The sequence below is a fragment of the Netta rufina genome, assembly GCF_964035555.1.
Source record: "Netta rufina genome assembly, chromosome: 1".
Lineage (NCBI taxonomy): Eukaryota > Metazoa > Chordata > Aves > Anseriformes > Anatidae > Netta > Netta rufina.
This window is the reverse complement of record NC_140123.1, coordinates 134,948,072-134,963,702: the sequence shown is the minus strand read 5'-3', so window position 1 is coordinate 134,963,702 and position 15,631 is coordinate 134,948,072. Positions and strand designations below refer to the sequence as shown.

At 39.0% G+C, this 15,631-nt stretch overlaps 1 protein-coding gene across 1 annotated transcript in view; it reads right to left on the bottom strand.

The window, feature by feature from the left end:
- The window catches only part of FBLN1 (fibulin 1), a gene marked incomplete at its 3' end in the record, with an annotated part of 87,206 nt that extends 81,780 nt beyond the window's left edge, over positions 1-5,426 (bottom strand). The window contains exon 1 of the mRNA XM_084306584.1: positions 5,318-5,426. Coding sequence (XP_084162710.1) covers positions 5,318-5,396 — 79 coding nt within the window. The 5' untranslated portion in view covers positions 5,397-5,426. The remainder of the gene's footprint in view (positions 1-5,317) is intronic.
- Positions 5,427-15,631: the final 10,205 nt, after the last annotated feature.

Genomic DNA, 15,631 nt, shown 5'->3' with positions numbered 1-15,631 from the left:
ATTTTTATCTTCTCTTGATTTCTTCTTTCAAATCTTCAGAAAATATGTCACTGAGAAGTTTTATATAACGTTATAATTCATTCGTTAGTAGACCTGTTCATTTGTTTAAAGCCATGATCATGATATGTACTGTAGTAAATGAGTCTTTAGATAGACCTCAAATAACTTTGGTTCAAGTGCAAGCATACACATCCATTTAAGTTAAAGCAACTGAAACAGGAAGGATATGAAAGTGTAACTGAGCAGTGTGTCTCAGAGTATAAAACACATTTATGCTCAAACACTCCTGTAATTTGTCATGTTAAATGGTTGCAGGAAAATCAGTTTCATACTGGGATCTCTCTGTTTTCAGCTAACCAGAAAATCAGCAATAACAATGTTTTTTATATATTGCTTAAGTGAGATATATCTACTCTGTAAGCATTGCTATTGCAAATAAAAGATAAAGACAGACAATGATAGAAGATTCTAATATTGTACTGCTGCTATATTTAAAGAATAGTCTGGAAAGACCATATAGATGGGCACATCTATACAGCCCAATGAGACAAGGTTCAAGCAACTAATAAACTTGGAAGGAACCTGTAGGCTTTACAAAGTAGGAACAAAATAAAGATAAATTTCTCTTATATATTTATATAGCAATGATTTAGGAAAAGTTATCTTTTGGAGACATTTCTAAAACTCTGTCTTACATTAGATTTTCCTCATTATTCAAACTCTCTCTATATATATTGAGCTGCAAATAGATATCTACCTCTTCCAGGTTTTCTTCCCAAGTACAGACATTAGAAGTACTCAGTACTCTGAGCCTGGAGCTCAGTCAGTGCTAAGGCCTTCAAAGCTAGAAGACAGTAATATTTCAAATGGATGTAGTGCTGGTAGCATTTGCATGGTGTATCATTCCAGTGTAAATACTTAAGTAAATGTTCAGTAAATGTCCTAAAAAAACTCAAATATGTCAGTCAAAGTATTTCTAAATCCACATGCTTACTTTGGCATTTCTTTAGGTATTGCTTTCTCTACTACTAAGCTCAAGGTCTCAACCCAGATTTTGACAGTACTAAAGTGAACCCTTTAGCAAAGAATGTCTTATGTGCTTGTGCAGCATGGGTTGTTTGCAGATGCTACCATAATTCAGAAAATAGTATGACTCCAATGTACTTCCTGTACTTGTGTGGAAAATTCATCAACTCTTCTAGAAGGAAAATTAAAAACAAATTGGAATAATTGAAATGAACTCAAATGAAAATTCCTGAGAATTTAGAAAGTCTTATTCAGTTCCTTTTGTAAGATCCAACAGCACACACTTGAAATCTGGAGGGCAATTTCTCTAAACCTTTAAGAAGTCTAAAGTAGGCTATGCTAAGCACAAAACAGAGACAGAGGACGCAAAAGTGCTGGAAAGAAAAAAAAAAAAAAAAGTGTTTAAAAAAAATGTAAAAAGTGAAGGTGAAAATCTTCATTAACTGCATTAGCTGAAGATGTGCCAGTGTATTAAGCAAAGCATTAGCACTGGAGATTGTTGTATCCTTTCAAACGGAGAAGAATTTCAACACAACTCTTACTGAAGCATCCTAGTATCTTGCCAAGAGATGATTTCAGCAGGACAAGAATCATCACCCTGTCTGATAAACAGGCAGGTCACTGTCACGATTTTTCCTTTATTATATGCATTCTCCCTGTCACTGTAAACTAACCAGTACATCACCTTTGTAGACACTACTGTGACTATTCCATCCCCAGCTACCTGACATTACCCTGAATATTTCTAAATTGATATTTACTTATAAAATTATGCCCAGGAATTCTTTACATTCTTCTAGGACTCTTCACTGATCTGTTTTGACCTTTTCTCTCCTTCGTATTCTGTCTTTTTGCTTTATATGTCCCCTTCCAGTGTTTTTTTTGTTTGTTTGTTTGTTTTGTTGTTGTTGTTGTTGTTCTGGCTCCTGTTGACTCCTTCATTGACTATTTTTTTTTTTTTTTTTAACATTTTTTGGCAATGTTGCTACGTTTCTATTATTTCTTACCCTGCAGAGTCTTCTCAGCCTTCTGGCTCCACTAATACATTTTATCTTGAGGCAGTGTTATTCACTCTCCCAGCTTTATTACATGTAATGACTCAACTATTAAAATCTCAGCTCCTGACCTACTTCCTTCCATCTAATTTACGTGTACATACATGTGCCTGACTTTTCCCAAGTGCTTTACAGAAATGTTTGTCTATTGCAGCTAAAAAGATCAGCTAAGTTTTTTCTTCCTTAACTTTATTCATTTCCTAATTCACTGTTACTATCACTTTTTGCTAACTGTATTCATAAACTTTTATTCATTTACCTTTTTCATACTAAACCATTGTATCCCACCATGAAAATTCTCACCCATGCCATGATTTTTTAATTCAGATTTCAACTCTCTCTTTCTTGATCTTCTCTTTCTCATCCCCTTGTACTATTTACAGGTATTCTTTACAACTAGTAGACCTATAATCTGCTTACTCAATTGATTTTGCTAACTACTTCTTACGGTCTAACCGTAACTCCCGAAATCAAATTTAGATTCTATTATGGTCCCAGGTAACTATTTCTGAAAAATTCTGGAAGACCTATGACCCATCCTTCATTTCAGAAAGTGTTAATAAAAATATTGTTGAACTTCAGTTGGTCTTAAGACAACTATTTATTAAAAACATGTAGAGTTGATATGAAACTTGCAGAATGGGCAGAAGCGATACAATAAATAAATAAATTTTGAAAATCCATTGACCTGCTGTCAGATTTTGCCTGAAATCTGACAGAATAGTATAAATATACTGCAGTAACTTGATAAGCTAGTTTGTGAATTTTCATCTTGGATTTCACTAACATGTCTGCTTTCAATTACACAGATGAAAAACAAGAGTTTAACATTTTGTTCTTCCCCTGATTGCAATAAAATGTCATGCCGGAAAGTGGACTATTAAAAGGAAATTCAAGTGAAAACTAATTTAGAGATAGCACTCATGTTTCAGAATTAGACTTTTTGTTGGTATGTGATTTTTAGGGAGATATTCTCTATGATAGCACGCAAGAAAGCACAAACCTAGTCTTTTCTAAGTCCTACCTCCACCCATATATTTGTTATAAATTTACTTCTATAAAAGCAAATGTAAAAGCCATGATCTTAAAATAAAACTCATTCCACACACTCAGCGGAACATTTTTTTTTCTATTATTACAAACTATAAGCTCACCCTGAATAGCCATGTTTCCAGATGTTTAGTGAGTTAAACTGTCTGTGTCTGTAGTACCAAGACATGCCAAAGGCACGGCTAGAGGATGAACTGTTCATACACTGACTGGACATAATGATGTGAGTAATCCATCTTTTTCAACAGAGACAGTAGTTTATACCAAGGCAATTTTTTTTTTTTATTTTTTTTTTGTAACAATAATGCAATGTTTACAGGAAAATCAAGTTGTGTTATACAACCTAGCAGGTTTTTAAGACCCTTACTCTTGCAAAGAATTACATGCATAACTATCTTCATGTGCACTGGGCAGTTCCCCTTAATCCAGCCTCTTCTTTTTTTCAGAATGAGGACTACTGATTAATAGATACTGGAGATTCACTAGTAAGGAAAATCAATTAGAAAACTGACAGAAAGAAGCTTAAGAGGAAGTTGTATTTCAGAAATATGTTGCTATAGCAACTTGGCAATTGTATCTGTAAAGCCCTCTGAAGATCATCTTCACCCCAAGCCCCTTGATACTAGGTGTACAGAGGAATCCAGACTCTGCCACAAAGAGCATATACTTGCATAACATGAATTCACCATTCTTCATTGGCCTGCAAAACACAGATGGCCTTGTGAAATAATGCAGAAAAGTTATCTTACAGCAACTACGATTGCTAGTAATTACTAAAGCATATTTACATTCTCAAAAAATAGACTCAGCAGTCTACTCTTCAAGAAGTAGTGTCCTAGAAAAAGTTTCTTAACTGCTTTTAAACATCCAAATCTAATTTTATCTGAGTTACTGTTTTCAAAATTCTAAGGATGCAGAAATTCACAGGGAAATTAGAGTATTGATCTTTATTTGAGACTAGAGACCTAACGTACCTTTTATCACCAAATTTGTCTATACTTTTTCATAACAACCTTTGAAAACCTGAACTTATCTAATTACTTAGTTTTTCTAAAAAGCAGTGCACTACTTAAGGCTAAAGGTACACTGCATTACAAAGTGACATTATTTAGTGTTTCACAATAATGCTGAAAATTACTATATCCCTTCAGTGAATCACAGTTACAAATTTGTTGATGTACTCTGTTGTCTGAAAGAAAGTAGGCACTGCCCTGGGATTTTAGCACTAAACATTGTTTTCTTAAGCTTCTTTATTCTGTTCCTCCTTTTTCAAAAAAGAGCGGCTAACACCTCTTTGTCAAAAGCAAGGTATCTGTGACAAATGCTCTACAATATACAAAAATATAAGAGCTAAAATACTGCAACAATAAGAAATAATTTACTTCACTGGTTTTTATTTGCGGCTTTTAGGCTGATGCCAGGGACCATATGTTTGTAAACACTTGCCTGGGGAATGGCATGGCCAAGCCTCAACTCGCAAAGGCCCCCTTTGGTGCTCCTCTAGCAGAAAGTCACTTAGCTGCGGGCTAGGATAAATTCACCGTCACCACATGAAAAGCAGCTTCTTTGCTGTATCTTATCGGTTATGTTTTCGTTGGATTACTCTGCTGACTTAAATGAATATCCTCCGTTTATATAGTTTTTAGAGAATGGGAAAAAAGTGCATAATCTAGAAAGGGAAACACGGCTTGGATCCAGAGCCCTACTTTCACAAGCACCCCCACAACACGGTATCATACATAAATACTTCAGTATTTAAAAGGCCCGTACGCTTTGCTATGCCTCCTGCAGCAGCGCGGTTCCACACTCTTGATCCCACTTTTCTTTGTGGGGTCCCGCAGCCAGCGGACCGGACCAGCCTCCTCTCCCGAGGCCAGGCTTCGGGGCACCGCACCTCAGAGGAAGCCCGGCGTTTCAGGGGTCCCTGAACGAGCCGGGCCGGGGGACTGCGGGGCACCGAGAGCTGCAGCCCGGCCGCCCCAGCAGGCACCCTCCGCAGCTCGGGCAGCGGAGCCGGTGCACGCCCCGCCTTTCTGCTCCCTCGCCCTCGTGGCAGCGGCGGGGCTTCAAAGCCTGCCCGGGGACACCCGGGGAGGGTTACGGTGGTCCCCGCCGCCCCCTTCACCGAAGCCCTCTCGCCCCACGGGGCCGCTCCGGGGGTCACCTCACGGACAGACAGCCCTTACCTTGGCCGCGGAGCGCGGGCGGCAGCAGCGCCAGCAGCAGGAGCAGCCGCAGCGGCCGGGCCCCGCCGAGGTTGTCCATCGGCCGCCGGCGGGAGCACTGGCACCGAGCGGGACCGCGGGGGGCTCGGCGATCCTGAGGCGGCCGGCGGGGCTCCCCGCTTTTCTCTCGCTCTTGCTGCGTGTTTCTGTTGTTATCCCAGCCGCCCGAGACCGGTTGGGAAAGAGCTCGCAGGAACCCCCCTCTCGGTGGGCTTCACAAAGATTTAATTCACCTCCTGCCCTGTTAATTGCACAGCCTGCAAGTGTTCGGCAGAGGAGAGCAGCACTGCGACTGGGAGGCAGGGACCCTATTGCATCTGATACCCCTACTCTCTCCCCGCCACCCCCACACACGCTGTAAAAGTGACTCCCTTCGGCTCGGAAAACTTTGCAGATCCTCAGCGTGAACCTAGGGACGGCGTGACTGATTCTGCGAGGGAGAAATGCAGCAAATTCCCTCGGTGCCAAGTAGAAGAAAGCCACAAACAAAAAGCAAAGCGAAGCAAAAACAAAACAAAAGAAGCCACCTAGCCGGGAAGGCAGGGTTCAACCTCTGGAGAGGAGATTTCCAACCCCCCTTTCGCGGTCTTTCCACCGATTTTACTCCACGATAACTTTTTTTTTTCCCTCTATGAAGAGGGTTTTAAAAATGAGAGGTATTCTAGAATATTTCAATGAAATTCACTGGAGGAAAAAAAAAAAAAAAAACTTCTCCTTTTTCCTTCCCCTCCTTGTAAAGAAACAGGATGAGAATTTCTACCCAAATGAGGCAGTCAGCTCTGCTCTGTCGACCCCCTCCCTTTTTTTTTTTTTTTTTTTTTTTACCTCTTATCTTATTTAAACAGGAACACAAACACTGATAGTGGTCAAAGGAAGAACTGGTTTGAAAGCACCCAGTTGGCTATGCTGTTGCCAAGATCTTTTAGATAATGTGGGCGATAATATTTGCAGGCAAATGCATGTGGAAACAACTGGGGAGTTCATCACCCCTCTACACTTTGCCCTATGTTTTACTCAGAAGAGCAGTTGGAAGCACTTTATATTTACTTGGTTGTTGTGTCACAGGGACCCTGACTGGACCATTCATGTTGTAACCCCTCGATACCAATGTTAGATTTAAGGCACTTAGAGTTGAAAGCATGCATTTTTTCCTGCACCTGGTTACTTGCTCTTTCCTTACACAAGAACAGAAAAATGGCCACATGGCCCGTAGTCCAACTAGCCAAAAGCTTGTTTTCAGCGATGATCATAAGTGCTCACCAGAGGAAGGGTAAAACCAAGGCAAGCACATGTGATGTTGTCCTTCCAACCTCCGGCTGCTTTGAGTTTGGAGCATTTCCTCTGTGGAATGCAGTTTCTGTGTAGCCAGTAGCCCTCAGTGAGTTTCTATTCCAGGTATTTATCCAGTCTCCACATGAGTAAACCTTTATCATCCAAAATACCCTTTGGGAGCAGGTTTTGTAGCTCTGCCACTGACTGGGTGGAGGGCTGTTTCTTTTTGTTACTCCAGCTACCTTCTTACAGCACCTCGTAACTGCTGCACGAAGAGACACCAAAGAACAAGCCTTATCCACGCTCTTAGTGCCATGATCATATTTTGCCAGGTCAGCTTTTTGACTGTTTCCTTCCCCCTTCTCTCTCTCCCCCCTCCTCCCCACCACCCCCCACCCCCACCCCCCGCTTTATTGGGAGGGGACATTTGGGAAAGGGGAAGAAGGATGGAGGACTGACTATATTTGGGCGTATTTTTTGCTTCCATTCCTTACACACAACTGTCTACATCTCTCTTCTTTAAACACCCTGTTTTTAAGTTTAACATCAGTTATAGAGACACTTTCACAGTGTTTCATCACAACCTCCACACTACAGATCTTTTACACCTCAGACAGCTGCAGGAGGCAAATGACAAAGATGACACCTTGTTTGTACCAGCTTACTGAACCTGGGGCATGTTATCTATGGAATCCTTGGATTGAGTTCCATTGTGGCTTATTTCACTTTATACCCACTCCTAATTGATTAAAGGTGAATATAAAGAAGTTCATCAGTTTGACTAAATCACTGTAAAGTCACACATAATAGCTTGTCCACACATGGACTTACTCTGATTAACACCATGTGTGGACATGATTAATCTAGAGTAAGAATTCTTCCTTCCTGCTTAGTTTGCCACCACAAGCTGTTTACCAGAAACAAGGCAAATTCAAGTAACTGTTTTAAGAAATATTTCTAGAAACCATCACAGCTATAGTTATCTCAAGATCTGATAATAGTTTTTTGTTGGCTTTGTTGTTATTGGTGGTTCTTTTGCATAATATAATTTCTCAGCTCTGGTGAGGCCGCACCTCGAGTACTGTGTTCAGTTTTGGGCCCCTCGCTACAAGAAGGACATCGAGGTGCTTGAGCAGGTGCAGAGAAGGGCGACGAAGCTGGTGAGGGGCCTGGAGAACAAGTCCTACGAGGAGCGGCTGAGGGAGCTGGGCTTGTTCAGCCTGGAGAAGAGGAGGCTCAGGGGCGACCTTATCGCTCTTTTTAGGTACCTCAAGGGAGGCTGTAGCGAGGTGGGGGTTGGCCTGTTCTCCCACGTGCCTGGTGACAGGACGAGGGGGAATGGGCTTAAGTTGAGCCAGGGGAGTTTTAGGTTAGATGTTAGGAAGAACTTCTTCACTGAAAGGGTTGTTAGACATTGGAACAGGCTGCCCAGGGAAGTGGTGGAGTCACCATCCCTGGAAGTCTTCAAAAGACGTTTAGATGTAGAGCTTAGGGATATGGTTTAGTGGAGGGCTGTTAGCGTTAGGTTGGAGGTTGGACTCGATGACCTTGAGGTCTCTTCCAACCTAGAAATTCTGTGATTCTGTGATTCTGTAATATTAATGCATACTTCTCGTATAAATTGGGACTCTCACCTACAATCACATTTGGTGGCCTTGAGTACATGTGATTCTAATTAGTGACTCCAAGCTTTGTAATAAGCTAAGCCGTGCACATAGGGCTCAATTCAAAGCTCCTGGAAGTCAATGGAAAGTAAGGGCTCATGAGAGGGAACATTTTGCATAACCACATTTTTTCTTACATCTGTTTGCAAAGGCCCTGTAATCCTTTGTGTAGCTTTTAAAACAAACAAATTCTTTAATGAGGATTTTATTTTTACTTCAGAAGAATAAAAATCATTTGCAGAAGCTCAGATTAATGAGTAATGACAGCGTAACAAATCATTACGCAAGTCATTTCCAAGGGTCTTGTTGAGAGTAGGTACATGCAAGTGGTCTGACAAAGAATTACTCTAACAAAGAATTGAATTACTCTAACAAACTCATTACCATCTATGGTAGCAGGTTCACAGTTCTTTCTTTATTTGTTTACTTTTGTGGGAATAGCAATTCTTGAAATGGACTAAATAAGCCTATGTAAGGACATCAAATTCTGCCTGGTGAACAAAGCTGCCCTATTGTCCCAACTGTTGTACTTCCTAGGCTTTCTGGTTTACTGCAGCTCCCAGATCCTGCCTGGTTGTTGTTGTTGTTTGTTTGTTTGTTTGTTTGTTTTTTCTTCCACCTATCTGTCCCAGAAGTTGAGCAAAACAGAGGGAAAGGAAATTGCTTTATCTTCCCTGTTTTGAAGGATATTGCAAGGAAGAAAATAGATACACCTGGAAATGAAATCTATCTGTAGTTACTGAAGGGTAACTCATTGGCCCCCATGGCAAAAACTGAAGCCATGTTTTGTCTCTCATTAAGGAAATGTGTCATACTGAAGACACATAAAAAGGCCTCTTTTGCCTTCTGAAGAAAAATATTACTCCATTCACTGCTATGGGTGCACAAAGATTAAGAAAAGCCCATGGAGATCTTACCATCTCTCAATATTAAAAAAAGACTCTACATTAAAAAAAAAAAAAAAAAAAAACACCACTCTATAGTAAGCAAATCCACATCTACTGGAGTACAAATGAGTCACTCAGCTTAGCTCCAAATATTAGTATATGCAAAGTACAACTGGCATTCAGCTTCTTTCCTACAGAAAACACTACCAAAAACTCAAAAACTTTTCTGACTTAAAAAATAATTATAATAATAAGGAAGACATTCTATTTGCAACACAAGGAAACAACAGTGTCACATAATTGTTTCAATATTAGAAAGTTGGGAAATTTATTGTTTTTAACATCTTAATATTGGAAACTGATTTTTAAGGCTTGTGGGAACCGTTCTGACTCTCTTGTCTGTCCTGAAAAGGCAGAAAATTTTCTGATTAAACTAGATCACACCTTTTACAATAATCTACATCAGAGTATTCAGAGATGAGTGCACCACAATCCTTAGTTATTTCTTGAAACTATTAATGACATCACAGATCACCATTTCTTGCCTATTTTGTGTCTAAAGCAATCTAGTTCAGTTCTTAATAGATCTGTGGGCTCATACTCACAGGGAAGTTACTGTTTGTTTGTATTCTGTGCTTTGTGTATCATCAGTGACTATCAAGGCAATTTAGGGTAATGTAGCCTGTGGACACTTCGTATGCACCTTCCATTATCCTTGCCAGGGATTAGCTTGGAATAAAATCTCCTTTTTGATAAATCAGTTTGTACCCCAAGCCACAGGCTCATCTTCGCTCTCAAATGCAGAACTACTAACTATCCACACCAAAGTGATACTGGCCTGAATCATGCCAGGCCATAGATGAGCAAGGGAAGATGGGAGGACTGAGAGCCTGCTCTGTTCTCTAATACATAGGAAATCATGCCTCCAAGTCTAGTCAAGGCTAGCCTAGGCACCATCTTATATCCCATCTGGTTTATGATGGCATCCTGTAGCTAAGCTGGTCTGGGACTCTTTCCAGAATAATTACAATGTCAGATGAAATTTATAACCATCCTAAATTTGAACTGCTCTTTATATAAATATATAGATATGTATATATACATGTATATAAAATAATGTGGATGCCAGTAGTTCAAGCCACTTATTCTCTGTGGGCAACAATACAGATGCTTGTAACCAAACCAGGAAATGTAGCTGGTCTCTATGCTCAAATAATACATAAGGACTGTTAGAAGAGCTTAGTTAACAGAGCTTTCCCTGCACAGAAGAACCCTTTCATTGCTAGATTGATCTATGAACATTTTTCCTCTTTGCATGGATTAGCTTGTGAATACCAAGGCAGAATTCAACTTTTGTTGTTGTTGTTGTTGTTGTTGAATACTGCAGACTGAGACTCATAACCCTGAGCCCTTTTTGACATCACTGATTCTAACTTTTTTGAGTTTTTACCCATTTTTGAGTTTGTATCTATTTTGTAAGTGTTGCCTGTGTTCTGTTTTCTTTTCTGACAGATTAAGAAAAAAAAATCTATCTTGGACACTCAAGAGACACCATGGTTTTCTATTAATATGTATAGGGTCTGCTTCTAAGACAAAGAGGAGTTTATTGGGGGATAAAGGAATGCTTTGATGATCCATGTCATATCCCTTGTGGCATTACTTGTAGAATTCAGGGATAAGTCAGTCTGACATTCATGAGGTATTTCCTGCCTCTCCTTCTAGAGTTGCATCCTTGCAGTCTCTCAGATCTCCCCCTTCCCATAAATTTCCTTTCCCCTTCTAGACTCTGTCATGTCACTGCAGGCAGAGCTAGTCTTTGTGAACAGTCAAGGCACTTTCCAGGACCTCAGGCCTGGGAAGTCGAGGCTCCATTTACATAAGATGGAGAGCAATGTGAGTCATGCACATATGGCTTGGAGGGAGGGGACAACGGTATTGCCTTAGACTCTGACTGGAGCCTCCGCAATTCTAACAGCAGGGATCAGTCATTATTTTTGCTGCAGTTTCTCAAGGGGTGACTCTTAAAGTTGCCCATCAGCATCTGTGCCAGTGGTTAGTTTCAATGTTCAAACAGAAATAAGATCTCATTACAAAGAGTGGGGAAAAGCCATCAATAAAGTAAATGGCTGTTCTGGCAAAAGGCCATTCTGGCAAAAGGCCTTCTCCCTTCCTGACATCTCTGATAAATCTGAGCTCCATCCCTGTGAAACAAAAAAAATATCCAAGTATGTGACCAAATGATCTTTGGGAAAGAGCAAATATACAAAAGAGAATACAAGGCATTTCAAGTTTGCATAAATAAAATTCCAGAGTCTACTGTATTTAACAGCTCGACATCAGGGGCATACAGTTTTCTATAACATTTCCTCACGGTCACTTAAAACCTAGTTCATTCAGGGCTGTTTCATTATTGTTTTATTAATTTGCTCCATTATTTACAAACGTTTTTGCCTAAATCTAATAAGAAAAGAAGCCATCCTATCCATCTGCAAACAATCCCAGTCTTGCCAGAAAACTTTTGTCTTACCTCTCAGCAGAAACTGAAATTTAAACTCAGTATAATGTAAGCAGCAAGTCAGCAGAACAGAGCTGATAAAACTTTATAGTAAATTGATGTATATTGGGTTTCTTCCTTTCCCTGAGCCTCACATACTGCCTCTGTTTCTTTTCCTCAGCCTTGGTTTCTTTAATAGAGGTTCACAAACTGTATTTACTCATGTACCATTCTTCTAGACTTTACTTGGGCAGTAATGTCTTTGTTCTAGGAACCCAAGATCTTCCTTGGTGGCCTGATTCTACAAACACATGTTAATAATATTATACAGAAGGAGTGGGGCTTGCATTTAGCCAATGCTTACACAATTCTGAGTGGTGGCTATGAGAGGGCACCTTAATACAAATTAATTTAAGATTTATTGTAGTGCAGCAAACTGTTTGGAAAGAAAATACTATAAATTTACCATATTTTCTGGTACAGTTCTTCAGAAACTGACATCTGGGATATGCATAGTTGGTGGACACTGGCTCTTAATTGGAAGGCTGGCTGGATCAGAATACCTTTGGACAACCGAGAAAGTAAAAATAAAGAGATTTGATCTATAAAATGAACCCTAATGGGTTAAATCGTTCCATGCTACATGTGCCCTATGGCTACCAGGTCTCAGGTTAGACATTTTGAATTGTATACACTACATTAGTAGCCACAGCCTACGTAGATGAGGAGGTTGGCTCACAGTTGGAGTGCAACTGTGAGTTTACTTTTGGTTTTGCATAAAAATGGACTTTTCTGTCTGTAAGGGACTACTCTCGGGTTCCCTTAGGTCCTTGCTGAGCTCTGGAAGCAGAGCTAGCAACAGATGTGAGGTTCAATTTAAAAACAAGCTCTAACCAACCAGCCCTGTGCTATCCATTTATTCCAGCAAGCTGTTTCCACTCACTCTCTGCTTAGTTCTTTCAGCTGTGATCTCACAACTGTTCTTAGACCTAGTCATACAGTTTGGAACTGGCTCAATGACATATTCCTACTATAAAGGAAAGAATAGTCCCTAGCTGTATGAAAAGAGGGTGTGGCGGCAGCAGCTTACACCAAAGTAAAGCTGAAAAAACCATACTCAAAAAACAACCCCCCACATACTGCAAGCCCCAACCGTTCAGGATTTAATTATCTGGAAGAAATGTGGCCTGCTAAACAGCACATTTGAGCAGTGTTTAAAAGAGGTTGTGCTTCCAGCTCTCTTCTTGGCTTATAAGACATCTTTTGGTAAAATACTTTACCTTTCTGTGCCTCATTTATCTATAAGAGTAACCCAATTTGTAAAATGTTTTGAACTCCACAAAATTCAACAAGCTGCAGAACAGTTAGCTATTACAAACTAGCAACCTTGAGCCATTAAGTTCACACGAATTGATATGAAGCAATTTAGGCCAATTTTAACTTAACTTCCATTTCTCCTATTTAAAGACAGCATCTTATACAGTTGTCTATGTTAGAATAATATTAGTGCTCAGAATAGCTCTCCTATTCTTTCATCTAAACATAGAAATCTACAGACAGTCAAATTTCCAGCTGAATAGCAGATACATACATTTGCTTGGATAGTTATTCCATAATTTGTACTTCTGAAATGCTCTACAAACATACAGGTCAGGCATTATGATAATCTAATTTATGCATGTAAGTCATAGCTTCATTGCAAGTCAGAAAATGGGATTCTTCTAAGATTTTAGATTCTCTGTTTGTCATTAGGCATGTGTTTAAGGGTAATATAAATTGTCTTAGCTCTTATAAAGCAGATAGCTAGTTAGAAAGACATTTGCAGAATCATTAACATGAAACCATAATAAGAAGTTTCTTTATTTGCAGCTTTCACTTTTTTCTTCAGTTTATGCAATATACTGTATTTAATAGCTCTGCTAAAGACGTATGAAATCTTGGCTCTAAGGAAATCGTTGGCAACATTCCCACTGACTTCAGTGGGGCCAATACTGCTGTTAACCCTTCCCTACAAGGAAAATCAAGATTGCCTAAGAAATTGACCTGCCTCTGTTAAGACTAAGATCCAGACTGCTTACGACTTGAAGTGACCTTTTACAATTACTAAGGCTGTTATTCCTGAGAATTTGCCAAATCCTTAAGACAAAACTAGCATCATTAATTTTCCCCAAAGTTCTACCTTGGAGTAAAACGTACCTCTCACTTTATAAATGAAAGCACCTATGCAGACATATCTTCCAATGGCATCACTGACAGTTTTTCTTGTATAGAAATTTTAAGAAATCATTCTCAATTTCAGAAAAAAAAATCGTGTTAAAAGAACACTGATGAAATGTTTTGCCCTCAGGTCTGACATTTCACTGTAAACACACTAGAATATACAAAGTTTGGTGAAACAAATATAAAAAAAAATAACATGTTATTTTGTACCTCCTGAAGCTATCAGAATTAAGGATGATTTAAATATGTGTTTACACCAGACTAATCATTACTTTGCTGTACTTGGTATGTTTCAGCTTGTTTGTTCCCATCAAAATATAAAGAAGACTTTGTGATCTGAACAAACAACAACAACAACAAACTTAAACTGCTAGAACATGTATGCACAAAGATACAGAGATAACAGTTCCACACCTTCCACAAAGGTCTCATCAGATCTACTTCAGTAATCTACTGGTTTCTACACATATTTAGATATTTCTTATAATGTGTCTTGTACCTCAGATCTGTTCCACCTAGTGGCATCAATACCAAAAGCCAATACTGTTTTGTTTGTTTCATTTACCAAAGCCAGGGCATTAATATCAATCACAATATAACCTTACACATAATCTGCTACTGAGCTATACTTTACAATCAGGACTTGTTTGGTGGCATTATGTTTTTTAAGATGTAGTGTGCACAACTTATTCCTGTCCACTTCTTGACTACTACACAAAGCTTGAAAACCACATCACCAGGTAACAAGAAATTCTGCATTCAACACATGAAAGAAAATACAGTAGCATTGTCATATGGTAACAAAAAAAAAAAAAAAAAAAAAATCTAACCATGAAGATTCTCTATCATGATACATCTTCCATTTTTAAGGGGCTTTGCTAAATACACTGAATTCACATACTTGTTAGTGGTCACTGAATAAAATCTCTCTGTCCCCTTCTCAGTCCTTCCAGCTTAGATGTATTTTTCTTATGAACTCTGGAAAATTTTCCTGTGGATGTTAAAGTGCTGCTGTTCTTTTCCTAGGTGAAAGAAATGTGACTGTTTGCCCCAAACCAGAAGAGCTAAAAATAGATATAAGTTTGCAAATAACTGCCACTGAAGTAAATTGTAATATTCCTACTGGAGTAGTGTAGGACTTGTTCCCATGAGATGTCATGTAGTCTGATTTCAATATAGCAAAACACTTAATTTTTTAATAGTGTTATTAATTTCAGAGGGATTACTCACACACCTGAATTTATGTATGCCCTTAAATTCTTTACTAAACTGTGTTATATAAAGTGTCCTAAACAGAAAAGCTCAGTCATTCTTTTCATTTTCTAATATATATGCTGGGAACTGTTGTCTTTCACTACTATTTCTCAAGTGCTATTTAAAAATTAGCTTTTGCAAGACTCCATCATGGATCAAAATAATCTTTTCTATGTACACACTACTCACGCCTCCTTCTGTATTTACTGACAAATTGTGCAATTTGAAGTCCTTTGGACTTCATTTGTTGTTGTAGTGATCTATTTCATTTTTTTTTTTAGAAAATCCATCCTTACTAGAAATGTCTGTATGATCTCTCCTGTTTTCCTTTACATTTTCTAGTAAAAATTTCTTGCTGGAGCTGAGCTCCTGATTTTTTAACTAATTTTTGGAGAAAATGACATGAATAATAATGTCAGCATTGCTTTTATGTCTAAAAGTGACCTTAGATTTCGAAAACGTGTTAACTGAATAGTCTGTTTCT